General features: G+C 36.6%; 2 protein-coding genes across 3 annotated transcripts in view; one reads left to right on the top strand and one right to left on the bottom strand.

Moving 5' to 3' along the window:
* Positions 1 to 9,508, top strand: part of LOC107555914 (adenylate cyclase type 5-like) — a 99,467-nt gene extending 89,959 nt beyond the window's left edge. For both annotated transcript variants that reach the window (XM_016238856.1, XM_016238855.1), the window contains exons 13-21: positions 303 to 419; positions 771 to 935; positions 1,820 to 1,995; positions 2,846 to 2,866; positions 3,125 to 3,257; positions 4,321 to 4,584; positions 5,070 to 5,274; positions 5,485 to 5,609; positions 6,624 to 9,508. In XM_016238856.1, coding sequence (XP_016094342.1) covers positions 303 to 419; positions 771 to 935; positions 1,820 to 1,995; positions 2,846 to 2,866; positions 3,125 to 3,257; positions 4,321 to 4,584; positions 5,070 to 5,274; positions 5,485 to 5,609; positions 6,624 to 6,752 — 1,335 coding nt within the window. In that variant the 3' untranslated portion in view covers positions 6,753 to 9,508. The remainder of the gene's footprint in view (positions 1 to 302; positions 420 to 770; positions 936 to 1,819; positions 1,996 to 2,845; positions 2,867 to 3,124; positions 3,258 to 4,320; positions 4,585 to 5,069; positions 5,275 to 5,484; positions 5,610 to 6,623) is intronic.
* A 3,190-nt stretch (positions 9,509 to 12,698) lies between these two features.
* On the bottom strand, positions 12,699 to 19,891 carry LOC107555913 (vesicle-trafficking protein SEC22a-like). The gene is made up of 7 exons (XM_016238854.1): positions 19,709 to 19,891; positions 19,057 to 19,261; positions 16,422 to 16,585; positions 15,064 to 15,243; positions 14,758 to 14,876; positions 14,322 to 14,387; positions 12,699 to 13,463 (listed from the first exon to the last, which is right to left on the bottom strand). The coding sequence occupies exons 2-7, from the start codon at positions 19,236 to 19,238 to the stop codon at positions 13,263 to 13,265; spliced, it is 912 nt and encodes a 303-aa protein (XP_016094340.1). The 5' UTR covers positions 19,239 to 19,261; positions 19,709 to 19,891; the 3' UTR covers positions 12,699 to 13,262.
* Between the last annotated feature and the right edge of the window lie 2,154 nt (positions 19,892 to 22,045).

Raw genomic sequence — 22,045 nt, 5'->3', positions numbered from 1 at the left:
CTCTCTTATGCTCACCAAGACTGCATTTATTTAATAAAAAATACAGTAAAATATTATTACAATGTAAAATAACTGTTTTCTATTTGAATATATTTTCAAAGTGTAATTTATTCCTGTGGTGGCAAACCTGAATATACTTTTTCACGATTTTTGAGTAGAAAGTTCAAAAGAAATTTTATACTTTTCTTTTTAAAAAATCAAGAAAAAATATATTTTGTGACAGCATTAAATCGTTCTCAGATACTGTTGAGTTATGTTTAGTGATATTGTGAAACTCAATTCATGTTTCTCTCTATTGACAGTTTTTCCCTGTGCCTCTGCAAACTCTGTCAAAAAGGATTGTTCAGTCCAGACTCAACAGCACCCTGGTGGGGGTTTTTACAATCGTCCTGGTCTTTCTCTCCGCTTTCATTAACATTGTGAGTCTCACAAGTCTTAACCTCAGGATTCTGTGCCTTAATGTCTCTGATATTTAGTTATTTCATGCACTAGTGATACATTTAGTGATACATAAACTATGTAGTGATGTAGCCATGCAACTAACACTTAATCTGTCTCACAATATTTAACGATTTACAGGAGTAAAGACAGAATTGCAAAAATAGAAATCTTTAGTTTTGCAATCATGTTGCTGGTGACACAGAAATCATATGTTTTTGAGTAATTGACTTTTGACATTGAAGTGCTTCACAGATGTGTAGTGATTAATTAAATTAAATTAAATACTGTCACTTATCTTCATCTGAGAAACATTTTCATCTGTCCTTTAGTTCACCTGCAGTACGGATGACCTGAAGACATGTTTAGGGCAGGAGTTTAACATCAGCCCCAGTGATGTGAATGCTTGCCATGTCGGCAGCTCTTCCTTCAACTACACTCTCTGGTCTCAGGACAGCCTCTGCAACAGCTTGTCACCTGCCTGCAATTTCCCAGAGGTGTGGCACTGTTCTCAGACCAGTTCAGTTTTGTAGTTTTGTGAGAATTTGCTGAAAATGTACTTTGCCTCAGGCCATCCAAGGTGTAGATGAGTTTGTTACTTCATCGGCAGATTTGGAGAAATTTAGCTTTACATCACTTGCTTACCAAAGGATCCTTTGCAGTGAATGGGTGCCGTCAGAATGAGAGTCCAAATAGCTGATCAAAACGTCACAATAATACACAAGTAATCCACATGACTCCAGTAACATGTTCATAATAAATCAGTTTTTAAGATTGTTTTTACCTTTGATCCATTGTGTCCAGCTGAAATACAAGTCCCCTATCCATAACATTGCTTTCTCCAGTGAGAAAGTCATCTGAATCAGGAGAGAAATATCCACAGATCAAGCACTGTACAAGTGAAAACAGTCCAAAACAGTTCTAAACAAATGTTTTGGATTTTGATGTGAGAGGACAATAGGGGATGGAGTCTTTCACTGGAGGAAGAGTTATTATGAATTAAGTTAAAATGTCTTAATGATGGATTTGTTTATTACAAATACGCAGCTTTTCACTTCACAAGTTTTGATGAATAAACCAACTCATTATATTGGATGGCCTGAGGGTGAATACATTTTCAGCAAATATTCATTTTTGGGTGAACTATTCCTTAAAGTAGTCAGTGAGCAGCTACTAACTCGTTTGGGCCAGCTTGAACCAGCTTAATAGCACCATGTTCCAAGTCGATATTTTCCAGCAGTGATAGGCCTTTCCATTTATTTTTCATAGCTGTAATTTTAGGCACTGCTCTGAAATGCTTGTCTTTTGATAAAATCATATATGGAATAAGATAAGGGGAGAGCGAAAAACTAATGCCTGAATGTTTTTCCTCTTTCTACAGTATTTCTCGTCATGTGTGCTGCTCAGTTTACTGGCCTGCTCAGTGTTCCTACAGATCAGCAGTATTGGTAAACTCTTCCTCATGCTCTTCATTGAGATCCTGTACGTGCTTATCATGGAGGTGCCTGAGGTCAGCCTTTTTGACAACGTGGACCTGCTGGTCATGGCCAATGCCATGTGAGTATCTAGATTTTAGCCAAGTAGCACAGTGTCTTGGAATCAGCATCGTCCTCCTCCTCATCCTTCCTATCATATATTATATGGCCAATATACACTTTTTTTTAACGTTAAGGTTGTGTCTTGTAATATGTTTTTTTTTTTTACCTTTTTTATTATGGATGGTTGGAACATGTTTCTACCAAATTTAAGGTACTGCTAAATATTCCCAGCATTTTTTCTAGATCACAGTCGTGACTGAATGTAATATACACTACCATTCAAAAGTTTGGGGTCGGTAAGATTTTTTTTAGATGTTTTTGAAAGAAGTCACCAAGGCTGCATTTGTTTGATCTAAAACAGTAATATTGTAAAATATTACAGTTTAAAATAAGTATTTTCGATTTTAATATATTTTAAAATGTAATTTATTCCTTTGATGGCAAAGCTCAATTTTTAAACTTAATTACACTTAGTCTTCAGTGTCACACGATCCTTTAGAAATCATTCTAGTATGCTGATTTTGTGCTCAAGAAACATTTCTTATTTTTAATGTTGAAAGCATTTGTTCTGCTTAATACTTTTATGAAAACCCTGCCCAAAATGTAATGTATACTCGCTGAATAAAAGTTTGAATTTCTTTAACAAAAAATCTTAATGACCCCAGACTTTTGAACAGTAGTATAAGTAGGCACATTATCAGTTTTCTACATACTGTTATTCAGTCAACTTTAGCTTACCACTATATATAACCATGCTAATGAATCCTGTTGAGTGTTTACTTGCTGATTTGTCCTATCAGTTCTTCTTAAAGATAAAGTCAGCTGTGCTCTATCCCTCTGATACATTTGCTTTTTCTTTGTCTTCACAGAGAGTATATTAATGGAACAAGGTAAGATAAAATCAATGAAATCGAGACACTGATCTCAAAGAAATGCCAGTGAGCATGTTGTATTCATTGCATGACCATGAAGATTGCGGTCAGAATAAATCAAATGTGTGACCATGTAGCCTGATGTAGTGTTGTGATGTGATATTAATCATGTTAATAGATTAACATGTAGTTGATTTGATTTGAACACTTTAGATCATCATGCTGTTTGCCTTATGGTGTGAAAATTGTTGATACTCAGTGCTCTGTATGTTGCAGCTGTGCGATAGACACCCGGGTTCCTCTAAAGATCATGACTCCAGTTGTCATCACAGTTTTTGTGCTGGCTCTCTACCTTCATGCACAGCAGGTGGAGTCTACAGCCAGACTAGACTTCCTCTGGAAGTTACAGGTGTGTTTATCTGTGTATGTCTTTGGAATAATGTAGATATTTTGTGAAAAGCTGTTAAATATGTATTGCTGTCCATCAAATCAGTTTGTCAGATACATTTCCCTACTCTTGCTTTTAAAAACATTTTGTTGTAGCTTACACAACTGTTCAAAAGTTTGTGGTCCGTAAGATTTATTAATTTTTTTGGGGGGGGAAATAATACTTTTATTCAGCACTTTAGTTAGTTATTAAATGTGACAATAAAGACTTATACATGGGTACAAAGCAGCATAGCTATACCAAGCAACACTAAATCAGCATATTAGAATGATTTACGAAGGATCATGTGATAATGATTAATGGAGTAATGACTGCTATTCAGCTTTGAACTCGGATATCTATATTCAAATAGATATATTAGTAATTTTAAATTGTAATAGCATTACACAGTATTACTATTTTAACTGCTTTTTGATCAAATAAATGTAGCCCTAGTGAGCAAAAGAGACTTCATTAAAAGCATTTAAAAACAATCTCACCAACCCCAAACCTTTCAACGGTAGTATATGTGACCCTGGACCACAAAACTAGTCATAAGTAGCATGGTTATATTTGTAGCAATAGCCAAATATACATTGTATGGGTCAAAATGATCGATTTTTCTTTTATGCCAAAAATTCAAGTAAAAATCATGTTCCATGAAGATATTTTGTAAATGTCCTACTGTAAATATATTAAAACTTAATTTATGATTAGTAATATGCATTGCTAACAACTTCATTTGGACAACTTTAAAGGTGATTTTCTCAATATTTTGATTTTTTTGCACCCTCAGATTCCAGATTTTCAAATAGTTGTATCTCAGCCAAATATTGTCCTATCCTAACAAACATACATCAATGGAAAGCTTATTTATTCAGCTTTCAGATGATGGATAAATCTCAATTTAAAAAAAATTGACCCTTATGTCTGGTTTTGTGGTCCAGGGTCACATATAATGGTGAATTTATGTAATATTGCATATTGATCCAGTTTGGCTTTCAGTGTTGCAGCAGAGTCATCCTCTATTTTGTTGTATTCACAGGCCACAGAGGAGAAAGAGGAGATGGAAGAACTTCAGGCCTACAACCGTCGGCTTCTCCACAACATCTTGCCCAAAGATGTAGCCGCACACTTTCTGGCGCGCGAGCGGCGGAATGACGAGCTGTATTATCAGTCGTGTGAATGTGTGGCTGTCATGTTTGCCTCTATCAGCAATTTCTCTGAGTTCTACGTGGAACTGGAGGCCAATAATGAAGGTGTGGAGTGCTTGAGACTACTCAACGAGATCATCGCTGACTTTGATGAGGTACAGCGATTTCTGACAAACCTTAGAACTGTTGCGATGCTTTTAAGCTACTTTTAAGTGCGGTACAGTACAATTGGCTAACTTTCTAGCATTTCATTTTTTAAACCTCGTTTATAAAAGCTGCAGTTGGTGTTGAAAATACTATCAATCAAGTAAATAATATTAAAACTAAAAATAATAAAAACAATCCATTTAAAGTAGTCTATATATAAATGTCTTATTCATAAAATATGCATGTATGTGTGTTTATTAATGTGTTTTTATTTATTAGTATCTATTAATAAATAAATGGAAAACAGACCCTTTTTTAAAACTAGATTTATACTATATTTTAGTTCTTGCATTAACAATTTTTAATAGTTTGTCTCTATTTAAACCTGTGTGTGAAACAATCACCTAAACTGATTGTATTCTTACAAATGTAGAAGTTTATTACCTTCTCATTTCTAGATGAAAGTCATAACCTCATTTCACTTTTCTTGCAGATCATTAGTGAGGATCAGTTTCGTCAACTAGAAAAGATCAAAACCATTGGCAGCACCTACATGGCCGCATCTGGGCTTAATGACTCCACTTATGATAAAACAGGAAGGTCACACATTCGTGCTCTTGCCGACTACGCTATGCGCCTCATGGACCAGATGAAGTACATCAATGAACACTCTTTCAATAACTTCAAAATGAAGATCGGTAAGGATTTGGCTTAGCCACTCTTAAATTTGCACCAATCAGCTGCCTTATCTATATCATTCATTTCATTTGGTTCATTTTATGAAATAGTCCCTTTCCCCTTGCAAAAAGGTTTTCTGTTGAAATTTAACATTGTCAGACAAAGATTTATGGGTCATAGAATGGAAAAGCCTGTTGTCATGAGAGCTCATAAATTACCTTGTACTGTAGGTCTCAATATAGGTCCCGTCGTGGCTGGTGTCATAGGGGCTCGTAAACCGCAATATGACATATGGGGGAATACTGTGAATGTAGCCAGCCGTATGGACAGCACTGGGGTACCTGAGAGAATACAGGTGAGATGCATTCTACGTCTCTATGATCGTCCAGATATCCTGTATGTACTGTAGAGTCTAAAAGATTGAGTCCACATAGAAAATTAACCCTGGAAATAAATACAGTTTTAAGATGTTTAAAAAGTTTAAACAAAGAAACATAATGTGAGATAATTAACAGATGTTTAATATTGAGTGCTGCTATTTTGTGGTTTATTTAACTTTTCACTTAAATAGTTGTTAATGATAATAAGCCCTACATCTTGAAAAAAAGTGTGCTTATTTGCAATAAATGCTTAATATTACCCAGTTTGATGATATTGAGTTAAAAAATATGATCATTAAATAATAAAATAAAAATTATTAAATAAATAAAAAAAAACCTTTCCGTCACAGTTTTTTCTCAAATTAAAAATGAGGAGTTTTCAAATCATATGTTTTCTCTTTAATGCACTTCTCAGAATAACAAAAGTCAAAGATTTTGTTTTTTTAATTTTGTTAAATGTGCTATTAAATTTATAATCTGCAAAGGAGTGGACAAATGGAAATCAGCCACTTTTCACATTTATGAATGCTTTTTATAACAATTTTTTAATAATGTATTGGGAATAATTTATAAATGTGGAAATAGACTAAGAGTTGAACGAACAGTTGTAATCTGGCTCAGAGGAAGATAGAAATCATGTCTTTTGGCAGTTTTTCTGGTGATTAAAGGATAATACAAGACTTCTTTAGCTTGCAAATGGTTGTCAGAAGCAAATGAAATCAGCTCTATTTTTGAAATCAGCACCTCAAAATTGTATTTTGAATAAAGTATTGGAAAATGATGCAGAGCGGTATAATATCATTTGAAATAAATACAGAATTTTAATTAAATGTAGCTAATTTGTAAAGAGATTTTTTTTTTTGAAGTGTAAAACACAAGCATTTTCACTAGTGGTCTCAGGTTTAGATCAGTAAAACTGTCAATTCTTCCTTACAAACTCTTTGGTCCTTTATAAGTACTCGTGTGCTCTTAATTTCTCTCTTTTTTAGGTCACAACTGACCTCTACCAGGTTCTCAGCTCCTATAACTACACACTGGAGTGCAGAGGCGTTGTGAAAGTCAAGGGCAAAGGAGAAATGACAACCTACTTCCTAAATGGAGGACCCAACAGCAGTTAACACTCAACGTCTAATATTCAGAACATTTTTTAGATAATACGAGGACGAGACGCTGTGGGCCGGGCCTGCCAGGCTGTAGAAGGGCATCCTCTTGGACCAATCACAATAGGATTTGTTCGGAAACAGCCCTCAGCCAGTCTAAGAGTGGCCTCTTTGCACACTGAGACTTCCTATAGGATTAACAGAGGGCTTTGGCCCCTTTATTTAAGGCATGGAACAGCTCAGAAAGACGGTTCATCCTCAGAGACCAAAGAAACAAAGGAATCTCAAGGCATATACAAAGCAGTTCTCCCAGTCTTATATTGCCAAGAGAGGACAGATGAACTGCATTCTCTGCACCTGGCTTTGGCGCTCTCAGGTGTGGCTGGACTGCGATCATACACCACCGAGTGGTCCTGGTGGCTCCATAACAACTGCATGAACACTGAAGCCAATATACCTGTAAAACACATGTTTTATGTGTATATGATTCATCAGTGTATGTAAAGAGTTCTGTTCATATGGTCTTGTCGCGTTCAACACTGTCTAGGTGATATCACAGTATAGAGATATCACAATGAGCTAATATATGGTAGAAGGCCGTAGTGAGCACAGCAGCTCTGCAAACCCTTTATGGTTTCCTGAACTTTGCTGCAGCGACTGTGGTTGTTACTGGTAAGGGAGCAGGCATTGACAGTGTTACCTCTGAATGATCTAGAGTTGAGAATTAAGCCCCGTTCATGCCGCCGCCGACTTGAAATGACCCAAAGTCATTCATTTTCATTGTTGGGATTTGCTCAGGTCCAATCTGATGGAGCATATCAATCTGTCTTCAGTCAGAAACTTTAGTCAAGAATCATTTAGACTAAATTTTGTCCTTACAGTCAGCAATTTATGTCTTTAATCATGTGCAGGGTCAGTATTTAAAAAACGATACATATGACAATTAAATGTATGTGGACCCAAATAGGCCAGCGTTTATGCTTTCGGCACAGATAAATTGACCACCCAGATTGACAAAGAGCACGCACTGACTCTTGTTCATCTTTAATATGATGCTTAATGCACTGTTTTCAACTTAAATACAAAAATACATTTTCTTCCAGAATGTTCATTTTAGCAGTGTAAACTAGTTTGTTGTCAATAAGAAATGAGACTAAACAAGTAACCAACCAGTATGGTGGATGGCGTGACATGCAAGTCGCTAGCGGCATGAATAGGGCATGTGACTGTCTGTTCCAAACACAAATTTACATTCTCAAAACTACAGACACTTGTATACACTGAAGACACTTTTAAGGACAGAGGAAAACGGTCAAATATGGCTGTTTTGTATTTTTAACATTTTATATTTTGACTCCAAACGCCAAATTGTCAATGCTATTTTAGATTATATATTTTATACATTAATGTATTAGAATGCTGTCTATAAATACACACACACACATATATATATATATATATACATACATACACACACACATACACACACATAATAGAACACTACAATCCTGCACATTTGAACAGGAGGGAGAGGTTTTTAAGTGTAAATTATCAGTCACCCTTTTCTGTCGCTGCATCAGTTTGGATAAAATCAGTAGCTAGCCTTGTAACCAAGTAAGCATAATATGTTTGGCCTTTCTCCAAAAGGGGTTTCTGTATCCTGTCAAGTACACTACAATGTAATTATGAGTAGAAAATGGATTTGCAGGAGGCGAAATGAGTGTTTCAGAACAGCCACAGTCGTTTAAAGCTTGGCAAACACATCTGCAAATATTGATTTTAGCCTTGCGTTTATAGTGCGTGGGACAACGAGTTGGGATCCTCTAGGAATGATTCCGTTATGCCACAAATCTTCACCATTTTTGCACTGCAGCTCGACCAGCAGTTGCTTCTCTCTCTCAGTTCAGTCTGATGGTACGACCCAATGAATGTCCATTTTCTCCAATGAGGCCTTTGTATGTAAGAATTGGAGTGTGTACACAAACTGGGTACAAGCAACTTTCCCCCCGCTTTACCTATTTCAGATACAGTCAAGTAGGATTATGATATACATCAATGTGTTGGAAAATAAATCAGCATTTTCTGAAACGTGTTATGAAACAGTCAATTATATTTGGTCCTGTTCTAGCTTCTCAAAACTTGGACCCAGCTGGGCTTCCCGAGTCATTAGGTCTTTATTTTCCTCAAGAAAATGACTGCCAAAAAAATGATAAAACCTCTGGTTGAATGTTTTAGTATTTAGTGTTATCATGGCACGTGTATGGCTAGACAACGCAGCTGCCATATGAATTCCTGAAGTGAAGTGTGTATTTTCTGCGCCACCAAATGGGATTGGACACTCCCTTCACGCCATTGGTCAGACGATAATCTAGCCCCGCCCCAAATTCACGCCATTGGTTGAGCCAGTGTTGCGGCTGGTCAGGATTCTCAAACACTAAAGTTTTGACGGCGCCACTGAGACGGTTTTACTTTCATCGCGGGATTTAGTTTATAAATGGCTTACAAGTAGGTATCTGCATATTTAACTGGGAGGAGAAAGTATCTAAACATTAAAATGACACACTTCAGTTTTAATTCACTTCCTTGTGTTTGTTATCCAAACGAAAGCACTTGAGGTAAGAGATGTGAAGTAACGTTAAATACCACATTATGTCCTGCTGAATTCTGGCATTTGCTATTCCAGTGGAGCTTCATCTTGGGTTGTCTTTGCTTATCTGCCATGCCAAAACTCAATGCTGTTTTATACATCCAAATAAACTATTATAATAGTAAACTCACTCTGAAATCATGTAGTTGTGATTATTACAGCGCTGTTTAGACTAGAGAATGCACTTTTTGTTCTCTTATCCACAGTATTTGGCATTTAATTAGGTTTTGTAGATGCTTTTGGTAATATACCATAAGAAGTTCTCTCAAAAATTGCAATGCTGTCATTTAGTCGCCCTCATGTCATTCTCAGTCTGTATTATTTACTTCATTTCTCTGGAAATTCAATTGTTAGGTCCATACAATTAACACGGACGAGGACTGAGGCTGTCTAGCTCAAAAAGGACAAACAGAGCACCATGAAATAGTCAGGCTTGTGTGTAAATTTAAGGTGACAGTAAGACAGAATTGTCATTCTAACCATTTTAAGAACCTCAACTATTCTAAATGTAACCTACGGTGGCGTCGTTATTATATTATTTGCATACTGAATTGTGATTGGCCTTTTCCGTATTTATATTTCAGATGATTGTGGACATCAAGACGATTATGCCAAAGGTAAAGTGCTGCCCTTCAAATACAGGTATTCCTTCAGGAAATGCAAATCTATTTTATGGCATTTTGACTTTGCTGTGTTTTGGTTTTGACCATACAGTCTATGGTTTTGACATAAAAAATGTAATATTGTATTAAATATCCAGAAGGTGGCAGCAGTGCGCTTCCATTTTGCGCCTTCGTTAATCCTTCTGTACAAAAAACTTTTACTGCTCTCGTTGTACGGACAGGTTAATTATTGTATACCAGTTTAAACATTTGTCTCTTCAAATTTTTGTTTGATTATTCAAACTTTTAAACTGAGCTGTTATCAGAGCTGTCATAAACAAACTGTGTTCAGAAATAGAGCTAAGAACAGAAACCCCAACAGAGCGGCTGTTTGGTCACTCGGGCATGTCCAAATTCACATAATTTCACTACACTTCCCCCTCTGGCAAACCTGACCTTTTTTATCTTAAAAATGTGCCCATGAAATACCCTCGTTTGATTGCACTTGAATTTAGTCTCTGCATGCGTCCGATCCGGTCAGTTTGACTGAACAAAGCTGTTTTATAAAGCATTAAAAAAGGCCATTGTGCTGGGCGTGAGAATGGCATTTCGTTGACATTAGAAATAGTCTAATGGCCAAGTGGTTTGGGTTTGATCCAGCAGTCAAAAGGTTAGAAAAACCTGAGGCGAAGCACAATGTCATAAAAATCAAAGAAAGAAACACTCAAATAATTTCTCACCCTGATAATGCAGTTATGGAAGCCTTGAACCACAAAGGAGGAAAATTACATGGTGATTTATTTATACTTTTGTCCATTTTTCCCTAAAACTTTTTGTTGCCGTTTTTTTTCCCTCCAAGATCTTCAATTTATTAGATTTTTCTCCATTTTTTTCTTTTCAAATGTATCAACCCTAACTATACCTCAAAGAACACTTTAAAAAAAATTGAGAAAAACCTGAAAAATACAGCAAAAAAACCCAACAAAACTAATTGACACAAATGTACTTTTAATTTGTGTCCCCCCCCCCACTTTATGGTTCAAGGCTTCCATTCACTGTAGTGTGCTATGCAACTATCAAATGAGATCAGCAGTGAACATAAGCTGGAAAAAATAACATCAATTTCACAGATGTCAGAAATGTACAGCCTAAATGGGCTGTAATTTTCGCTTACACAAAAGCATTCACTGGATCACCTGGAACATTACTTTCGTTAGTCATGCTTCTATAAGCCAAATGACTTCTTCTAATAACCACAATCATCATCCTCATCATCACTGCAGCTCTAAGGATTTGAGAATAGCAACAAGTTTATAAATTGGGGGAGCCTCTTAACACATTTGACTTCAGTGACTAAGAAGCACATATTCAAACAGTAATACTGTGCATGACAGAGAAACTGTAGTGACAGCTACACTTTAAAACATTGGTGTAGAAAGAAATTTCACTTTGAAAATGCATGGAAGTTTCACAATTAATTACAAAGAAACAAGCAACACATTGAATTAAACATTAACTTTTTAAGTAGTAAGACTAAAGAAGTATTTTCTCTTTAAAAATACTCCAATAACATTTGTTTACAACTTTGTGTGTATCCCTACTTCGGTTGCTAATATTTTATAAATGTGTGAAGTGCAAAAAAAAAAAAGCACACAATCATACAAATCAAGGTTTTTAACTGATGATTTCAAGACAGGGCCTTTCGTCTGAGTACAAACAAACTGGCAAGGCAATGCACTACTGCTGGAGAGAGAGCATTGAGGTACATTGCAATACAAAGACGCAGATGCAATCTTTGATCACTGACACTTGGGGAAAAAAGAAATGCACGTACATCATCTGAGGAATTTTAAAACCCCTTGACCCTTAATCTGTCAATCATCCATTCAACCTGTCATTTGCACAATGAAAACAAAACAGATGAACAGAAACAAACCATAACTCATTTATACCACTCAACATGGTCACTGAACAGACCCGTTGACAAAAGGCAGCAAACACTGAGGGGGGGAAAACAGAGTCTGTCTATTAGTGTGATTCCATTTCTCTCTTAGCCAACCACATTCATTTGCAGGAAGCACACCTGCAGGCAGCATAGACACGATTGATAAATAACACATCTGATTATGCTTTCAGGGCAGAGACGTCTGACTAATGACCACAAACACAGTGACACTCAAATTAGGCATCTATGAAAGCATATAACAAAATAAAATCACCAAAGTCTGCTTTTATAGGCAGCTATAAAAAGTCTTGCATATGAGTTGGCTTTAACAATCAAAATAAAGAAATCGTCATACAATGCGTCAAAAAATTCTAAAATTACTTCTTAAAGGAAAAGTTCACCCAAGAATGAAAAGTTTTAATCATTTCTTTATTCAGTGGAACATGAAAGAAAATGTTTAGATGAATAAGCTGTGATTTACCACAGTAAAATGTGAATAATTACAACTGTCAAGCAAGAGTTTAATGAACTACTATACTTGTGAATAATAACTTTCTTACACGCAGTTAAAATGCAACAGTGCCTGCTCAATTTTTCCAAAAGTATTTTTCAATTAATTTCATTAATTTTTGCCATATCGTCATTTAAGAGTTATACGCTATGAACCAAACAAATCAGTTATACAGCAAATTTAATCATTAAAAACTTTAATTTGAAGCAATAAATGATTTGAAAATCAGACAAAAATACAAATGTACATGAAGCATTGCAAATTACAAAAAAAAGGTTGATTTGGTATTGAAACATTGTTTTGCTAAAAAAAAAAAATAATGCATCTGTATGTAAATATTGCATTTTTAAAAATATTTTAAGTAGATGCTTTTATCTGAATTTATTTATTTAATCCTCAACAGACCCTGTACACCACCCATGTTCACTGGAAAGCCATGTTTAAACCATTGTTCAAGAAATGATGTAAGAATGTTCATTTCTGGGTGAGCTGTCCCTTTAAGCCCTGATGTCAATTAAACAAAAATAACTACAACTTAACTGTGCACATCTGCTAATGCTTCCTTCAATATTTCATGCATTAATCTAATACTGTGCGCTTATGAAGTCTCTGTTATGAACCTTTTGCATCAACAAGAACACCAGTTTCTCATCTGTGACCTCAACTGGATGTGAAACAGCAGGAAGTGTTTCTTGAACAATATCAAAATATTTTGTAAAACCTGCTTCACAATCCATAGTTCTTTTGTCCTTAGATGGGGTGGGAACAGGTTGGGGTTGCCATGTTGGGCTACGTTACGTAGTCTTAAAAGTGTTCCAGGGGGTCAAACGTTGTAGTCAGGTGATTTGCCCTGCGGTTGTCTCAGGTGGATCTGCAGAGTGACGAATGCTCCCACCGTCACGTGAAAAAGGATCTGCCACATGTTACGGAGTTCATACAGATACATGTTACATAGGCAGATCATAGCAAAGGCCAGGAATGACTTGATGTTCCTCCAAACTGAGAAGTAGGCGAACAAGTAACACTATATATAGAAACAGAAACAAGAGGAAAACATTTTGAAGCTGGAAGAAAAATGTTCAGTACAAGCTTTGTTTTAAGAATAGATCTAAAAGAATGTAGTAAGATTTATGCCCTACTATTCAAAGGTTTGGGGTTGGTATCATTATTGTTTTTTAAGACTTATCTCTTATGCTCACAAAAGGCTGCATTTATTTGGTGAAAAATACATTATAAACAGTAATATTGTGAAATATTATTACAATTTAAAGTAAGTGTTTTTTTTATTTTAAAATGTAATATATTCCTGTGATGCAAAGCTGTTTTTTCCAGCAGCTATTACTCTAGTCTTCAGCATCACATGCTCCTTAAGAAATCATTCTAATATGCTATCTGGTTAAAGAACATTTCTTATTATCATTAATGTTGAAAACAGTGATGCATTTTTACACATGCATCCTTACTGAATAAAAAGTATTTGTTTCTTTCAAAAAAATAAAAATAAAAATCTTACTGGCCCCACACTTATGAACAGTAGTGTCTATTCTGAAAACAAGTCTTAATATATTCACATAAATTTTGGGTGAATAAGGATGTTGAAATATTTACACTGGGAAAGAAGACAAAAATACTGATCATGAAAATAATTTTTTGTGTGCAGTATGAGGGTTTTGAAGACCCACCACTAATAAAAATTATCTACATTACTAACTGCTTTTGTTTGATGCTAGTAAAAATTCATTGTTTCTCCAGATTCTGCTTTTACACGACTGTGAGAAAAAGTGTGATATATTAGCATTGGTTGGTCAGACAGAGACAGAGAGCAGAGGAAATGAAGCCTGGCAAGTCGACAGTAACTCACGGTCTGACTGTCGTCACTTACCTGATACAAACAGGCCGTGGTTCCGAGGAAAAAAGCAATTACGTAATTACAGTCTTCATCCTCGTTCTGCAGATGAAGCAGAAAAATAGGAAAGACAGGGTGCTGTGTTAAAGAGTGAACAAATTACAACAGGAAGCCATGTGCTAAAACAGAGGATTAATTACTAGAGCCAGGACTCGAGTGCTCACTTATCAGTGCAATATACAAAGCCAAGCAAAACTGTTCTGTTTATGGAAGAGGAAAATCACATTACACCTAAGTGCAAAGTCTGACAAATTATTCAAGAGTACGGTTACTATCCATTAGTTATGATTTATTATATTACAATGGTACTTATACATTTAAAAGTAATGTTTAGTCCAACGTTTTAATCAATAAAAGAAACAAAGCCCAAAATAAAGTGCCAGCATTACTATTAGTGCATGATTTAAGTTACCTGCAATACACTTTCTATTGCGTGGACTCCCCGCAGCAAATTAAGAGCGCCACATAGGACACTTAGGACGCAGGCGACGATACCCGACAGGGTGACGGCCTCCAACATTTGATTAGGAGCTGCAGGAATAAATCAAGCACAAAATCTGTGTCAAAATAACTAGATTTAAAAATTTGCAGAAAAAGACCTGCGGTGCAAAACTCTCTGGCTTTTCTGAGCATGTATGTGCTCATGGTCTTTCAAAATGTTCTGCTTCTTGAGAACAAAAGGCAAGTATACATGCTGTGTTCACAGTGTGTTCCCTACCTATGCCTTTATATTTGGACTGCTTGTGTTGTGAGAAACCATTGATTGATCCAATGTCCTCCGCGGACAGCTGATAAGGAGGCCGGAGCTTGATCTCAGTCTGCATGTCGGCCAGATTAATCTTGGTGGAGAGGGAACGTGGGCTGTTGTAACGTTGCTTGGTTTTCCGAATGAAGTTATCTGTCAAAACCATAGAAACGGCACAGAAGATGAATGCTTCAAGCACATCATGGTCTATATGTTACAAATGGCTTCAGTGCATTTCAAATCACATTAAATGGAAGGTCTTTAGGCTGCGTTTATTTTTTTATTTAGATAAATCCCAAAGATTCCTAGCCAAAATGGAGCCTCATAAGTGACTAAATTTAAATGTTCCACATAAGATGCAACTCCATCGATGTTTACTCAAACTCGCCATGCAAATAATGCTCTTCAGAGATTCAACTTAAGATTCAAGAGATTTGCTTAAGGTTGGCGAAACTGCCCATGTAAAACTAATTTAAGCAGAATTAATTACAAATATTTTTCAGTGCTGATTAAAATTACCTGAATTGAAAAGATAATAAAAACAACAAAATAATCACAAGAAAATGTATTTCTATTGAGTTGTCCTTATTCTTATTGGCAGATTCTTAATCATTCACTGAACTGCAAGTTATTACTACTTTCAGCGATGTCCATCTTTAAATGAATCATGTTCATAAGTCATCATGTAGCTGAAGAGCAATAACGATATTTCGATAAAAATTAAACTTGTATAGAAATATAGTATACACTATTGTTTGAAAGGTTTGTGTCAGCAAGTTTTTAAAATGTTTTATTAATATATAAATATATATATAAAAAAGTGATAGTAAAGACATTTATAATGTTACAAAAGATTTGTTTTTAATTAAATGCTGTTCTTATGAACTTTCTATTCATCAAAGTATCCTAAAAAAAATATATCACCATTTCTACAAAAATATTAAGCAGCACAACTGTTAGCAAAATTTACAATAATAAGAAATGTATTTTGAGCACCAAATCATCACATTAGAATGACTTCTGAAGGCTCATGTGACACTGAAGTAATGGCTGCTGAAAATTCAGCTTTGCCATTGCAGGAATAAACTGCATTTTAAAACATTTAAAAATTTTAAACTGTTATTTTAAACTATAATAATATTTCACAATATAGACTGTTCTTTCAAAAACATTAATACATCCTACCGACCCCAAACATTTGAATGGTGGTGTAAAAAAAAAAAAAAGTTGAATTAAATTGTATTAAAAATATGTATTTTAACAAACAGATCAAAAATATAGTCCCCTTCTGCACAAAGAGAAGCCCGTCCTAACGCCCTCTAGAAACTCACCAAACTCAATGAAAGAGAAAGGCCTCAAAGCGCTGTTGATCCGCTTGGTGTCATATGTGACAATGAACTCTCTCTGAAGCTCGTCCAGGAAGCTGAAGGCCAGGACATTGGGATAGCTTTCTGTACAAACCATCAAGTACCCGACTCCAAGAGAGCTTGTGAAACTATGGAAAACAAGACATGTAATAGTTTACATCATACTTGCAGAGTCAATTTCATTTAAATAAAATGTACAGGTCATCTGCCTCAAATAGGGTGGGAAAGGTCTTTCATTAAACATGCAAGTCCATTTCAAAGACTTGAGAATCCACAACACAACAACCATTGTGTTTAAAATCAGCCTTTACACCTGTTCACCTGGATCTGTATGTTCACAGAGTTCTCTTTGAACACTCTTTGTTTTCCCTTTGAGGACAGTTTAGTGACTCGCCTCAGGAAAGAAACTTTGTCAGTGTGTCTCTTCATGTTAACGGCTGTTTGGAGAGATGAAACAATCCATTGAGTCACTCCAGAGCCTGCTTGTGAAGTTAGCAGTGATGAATAGCAACCAGGCTATGAAATGGTCACCCCTGGGTCCCTCAGTGTAATGCATCTGAATTAGACCTTGCTGAAGGGGAACTTTACATTTTATATCAGAACAGTTGGCAGTCAGAGCAGTCCACCCTACTGTGTCATTTATTTTTGCTGGGATGTTTTAATTAAAGGAATGGTCACCCAAAAATTTAAAATCTGTCATCATTTAGTCATTCTAAAATCGTTCCAATTCTGTTTCACAGAACACAAAATGAGATATTCTGAAGAATGTTACAGCTGCCATTAGTGCATATACAGTGACCACAACCTGTCAAGCTCCAAAACAGATGCATTAGTGGCTTGACAGCCCACATTCATTACTGTATGCGTTCATTGTATGAAAAAATAAGCATAAAGGCTTGTTCACACCAAGACGAATATCGCGCGCGATTATCGCCGACGTTTAACGCCTCGTGACTAAACAAAGGGCACCAATATGAGTGTGCATACCGACGTGCAAAACGTGAGGCGTAAAAGCGTAATTTTTTTAAAAACGCCTCGGCCTAGTTTTTTTGGTTTGACGCGCAGCGTTAAAAACTGGCCGACCAATGAGATTGGCGTATTTTTTCACGTGCCTGGAGCTGCTGAAGTTACAGTAAAACACGACTTGGTGGCGCTCAAGCACAAAACGGTCTTGCAGAGCACACATTGATACCTAATGACGAATAGGAAGTAAGTAGACCAAGAAGATGCATCGAGGCAAGATGAATGTAGAGCTGCTGGTCTCATTGGTGTCTGAACACAAAGGGCTTTATGACAAAAGCGACAGCGACTACAAAAATCTCGATAAGAGGGAGTTGTTATGGAGAGGAATTGCAGATCAAATAGGATTCGATGTGTACCAGGGTATTTCTGTTTTTCATGAAGCGCCATCTAATGTCAGGGAGTGAATTTGCACGTTCACTCGGCTCAATCGGCCCAAATCGCTTGGGTATGAACACAAAAGACGCGTCGAAAAACGTCGGCGATAATCGTCCCGGTTTGTACAAGGCTTAAGGGTGAGAAAATGATGACAGAATGTACATTTTTCTTTGTGCAAATTTATCAAAATGCTTTCACTCCAAATTGAACTGTATTCATGCACAATCGCTTCCCTATTTAACATATAATTCGTTTTGATTGACAGCTATTAGAAATATAACATTTTGTTTGTGTTTGCTACAATCATAGTTTTCTAAGGTGAAAACTATACCGGAAGCTTGTGGAACACTGAGATTTTAGGCAGAAATGCGTACGCATGTCTGAGAGTTAAGCCTGGCTCACACTACAGGATTTTTAGCCCGATTTAGCCCCGATTTCCCCCTCCCGAGAATCGGAGCAAAAATCTTGTCAAGCCCCTCGATCGGTCCCGATGTTCGGCGCGGATTATCTGGTAATGTGAGGCGTTCACCGATCGAATCTTGCACCTCCCGATCTGCTCGCACACAAATCGGGGCCGCCCCGATCATATCAAACATGTTTGATATTTAGGATTGAAATCGGGATGATGACGGCTATATGATTACGTCAGTACTTTCACAACAGCCAATGCGCGACTGCAAAACAGCTGCTGTACGGCTCCATTGGATAGTGGAGACGGAGGAAACTGCTTCTTGATGTTTTGTAGTAACACGACTGTCTGTATAATGTGTCCAAAACTTATCACAACCGTAAGGAGAAAGAGAAGCGCTGGAGTGAAATCGCCTCAGATTTGAACGTGTACGGGGGTGGCAGGGGGAGTCACGTGAGGCGCTCCCTCTGGCATGATAATCTTAATAATATCTTGTAGTGTGTGATGCGCCATGATGTTCGAATCTTGTAGTGTGTGCCTGTTTAAGATTTGAGAGAAGATAATCTGCAAAGATTCTCCTTATGTGTGTGCTGCAACCAGATTTCATAATCGGTTAGGATTTTAAAACTCCTGTAGTGTGAGCCCGGCTTTAGCTAATCAATTAAAATAAGTTCAACGTGTAATACACGGCAAACACATTTTGTTTAACACTGTACCAAGTAATATAGTGTAAAAAAAAGGCACTCAGTTTCACACACACACATCCGCATTACCATTGCACTGATAACTCACTTGATGTTATAAAGGCCAGATCTGAGTGAGCAGCGATCCGAAAACTGGCTGAGTTTTTTGGACAGACCCTTGAGATGTTTCTTAGTCTCCTGAAATCCTTTATCCTGTTCATAGTCTGTGGAGGCTGAGAGTGGTAGACCGTCCCTCACTCTCACCACAGACGCAAACAGCACCATAGACATCTTACAGGCAGCTCAGTGGACACCTGGAACAATGAGAGGAAATCATCATTCATCATTCCGTGCATATATTACTTCATTTCCATCCCACTCTCAGCGTTTTCTGCTGACAAAGTAGAATATAATATACAAAAATATAAACTAAATTAATAGGAAATAAGCACGATAGATAACATAAATTATTTTCATGCAGACTCATGAAATCTGCAGCACACTGTGCTAGGCTAATAATAACATTAGCATGTTCGCTGATAGCTTGTCAACAGATCACATCTGCTGATTGCTCTATGCACTACAAAGGCACATATCGAATTATACAGCCGTATACGACTTTAACTGAAAGCAAATAGATAAAAAAATACACATTGCAATTATACGCAGTGATTTGGAGATGTCGCTGCTACCACAGCAAGACTGTTAGCAGCATGATATTAATACTTATTGTATGCATTGTCGTTGTTAGCTGTACATACCTACTGACATGAGAAGTTTTAAAATATATTAAGACATTATAATCCCTATTGAGATCTTTTGCTTATATAATACTATCGTGATCGCTGAGCTCTTCCTGCAGGTCTCATAGCAGATGCTTCTGCTCACGTTCGATACAGCTTCGGAGAGTTTCGTCTCATCTTCGTCGTAGTTCGGCTTAGCTTCGGCTTTGTTCGGCACAAATTCGGCTGTCTGTGTGACGTGACTGGAGGAAAGGCATTATGGGTCGCTTTAAAGTGAACATCAGCAAACCAGTCAGACTAAACCATTTATTTGTCTTTGGAAATTGGATGTGAAACTAAGATCTTATAAAAAATATTACTTCTTGAAATACACAGCCTGCATTATCTTAATTACTAAATGTGCTTATTTAAGATGTGATTTATAGCCTATGTGTGCAGGTTTGTCACATTTCTGTAGATTGTCCCCTGATTTTTTCTCTACTTCAACCAAACTACCTTTGTTTTATTAGAACATATAGGCTACATGTTAAAAACGTAGCATGTGTGTGTCGTGTATATTGGAAAGAGCAAACACAGGCTATGAAATAGTGATGCAGAGATGCAAAATATCAGAGTTTCTTGAATAGATCTATTATGCAGTTATGATGACGACTGTGAATTCATATTTAAGCTATTTGTGAGGGGGTTTAACTTTACATTTCTACTTTACAAAATAAAATAATAATAATAAAAACCCTTCTCCAATCTATATAATTTACTCATGAATCCCCATTAAAAAAAAAAAAAGCTTTGTGATGGTTATTGTAATATAAATACATAATTCCATCCAGTCACAAAAAATAGATGAACTAACATCAGAACATCAGATGGAATAAATCAAATCACAAATGTTGATGTTTAGATGACACACCATCAAAAAAAAAAAAAATCATATCATACACATCTCAGTTTTTCAACCTCTGCTTTGAGTTTAAATATAGCATTCTTGTCTTTTAAGTTTATAAACCACAAAATCTGACTTTTTTGTAGTGTTTTGTCAGTGTCAAACGCATGATCTTTGATGTGAATCATTCAGATTCATTCATCACTCACACTCAATTCAATGTCTTTACAAGGATGAAGTCCTGAAACACAGGACTTCAAATCATCCACACCCACTGCAAAAACTCCCATCTTCTCCTTCTGTCCCCTCACTGAGGCAGAAGTATCAAAACTTCTCCTCTCCAGCCATCCTACAACATGCCCTCTAGATCCAATCCCCTCACACCTCCTCCAAGCAATCTCTCCTACACTTTTACCAGCACTCACACACATCATCAACACATCTCTCCTCACAGGCACCTTCCCCACTGCATTCAAGCAGGCTCGGATACTTTCCAGAACATTCTCGTTCACCACTCCTGGCTGGTGGAACAATCTTCCAACCCCTATCCGGAAAGCTGAATCCCTGACAATTTGCAAGCGACAGCTGAAAACTGAAATCTCTTTCGAAGCTACTTGACTTCATCATAAAAATTTAAAAAAAAAATCTATCTCTTTATTTATTCCTTCTCTTTCTAGCTTGTACTTATTTGAAAAATGTCTAAAAACTTGGTATTACAACCACTTCCTGTGTCTGTTTGCCTCTTTAAGAAGAATCGCTTTATGTATCCCCCAATTGTAAGTCGCTTTGGATAAAAGCGTCTGCTGAATGACTAAATGTAAATGTAATGAAACCGAGAGTTTTTCAGCCTAAAGTGACCTCCTGGAAACATCCACTTCACAGCATGCAGTGTGAGCCATGCATTGAAGATCGATGTTCTCTACATGGACAGCTTTATGAATAGCTGGCAGTCTAAAGCTATGTATTTAGTGCAAGATTGTCAAGGTGACAAGTGAAGATGTTGTCATTCATACTCTACCAGGAGTGGTAGAGTGGGCTGAAAATACTGCAGCAACATATATGGAAGAGTAAAAGATCAACATCAGTGGGTTGGGTAAACCGGATATAGACATCACTTTAGGAAACGCTGCCTCCTGCCAAATGCTCATTCATCCCTAAAGCACCCTGTAAAGGACTGATCTGGTAGTAATATCAATTTTATGGATGAATAAAAACAACAGCAGAATTATTATGCATTTCGAGGGATGCTAACTCCCAGCCTTTGGGTGTCTTTTTTTTCATGAAACCCAATTAAAGCTCAAAAGTGTCATTTTCTTATTCTGCTTCTGTTGCTGCTAAGAAAACATATGCTTTTTTTGCTTTTACTGCCACATCTGTGAAACAAGGGGAGAATGAGTTTGTATGGATTTCTTGGCAAGTGGTGCACATCATTTTGATTATTGCTTTCTGAGCGAGGGTGGAGAAAAATCTTT

Source organism: Sinocyclocheilus grahami, unplaced genomic scaffold (genome assembly GCF_001515645.1).
Source record: "Sinocyclocheilus grahami isolate Dianchi unplaced genomic scaffold, SAMN03320097.WGS_v1.1 scaffold549.1, whole genome shotgun sequence".
NCBI classification, from domain to species: domain Eukaryota; kingdom Metazoa; phylum Chordata; class Actinopteri; order Cypriniformes; family Cyprinidae; genus Sinocyclocheilus; species Sinocyclocheilus grahami.
Note: the sequence above shows the minus strand (reverse complement) of the source record. Positions and strands in the feature narration are given on the sequence as shown.

Coding starts and splice junctions, on each gene's coding strand:
- LOC107555913 (XM_016238854.1), bottom strand. CDS start 19,238: ATGTCTATGGTGCTGTTTGCGTCTGTGGTGAGAGTGAGGGACGGTCTA. Junction 16,586..19,056: donor TCTGGCCTTTATAACATCAA/GTGAGTTATCAG, acceptor TGTTTTCCATAG/TTTCACAAGCTCTCTTGGAG. Junction 13,464..14,321: donor CCACGGCCTGTTTGTATCAG/GTAAGTGACGAC, acceptor TTCTATATATAG/TGTTACTTGTTCGCCTACTT.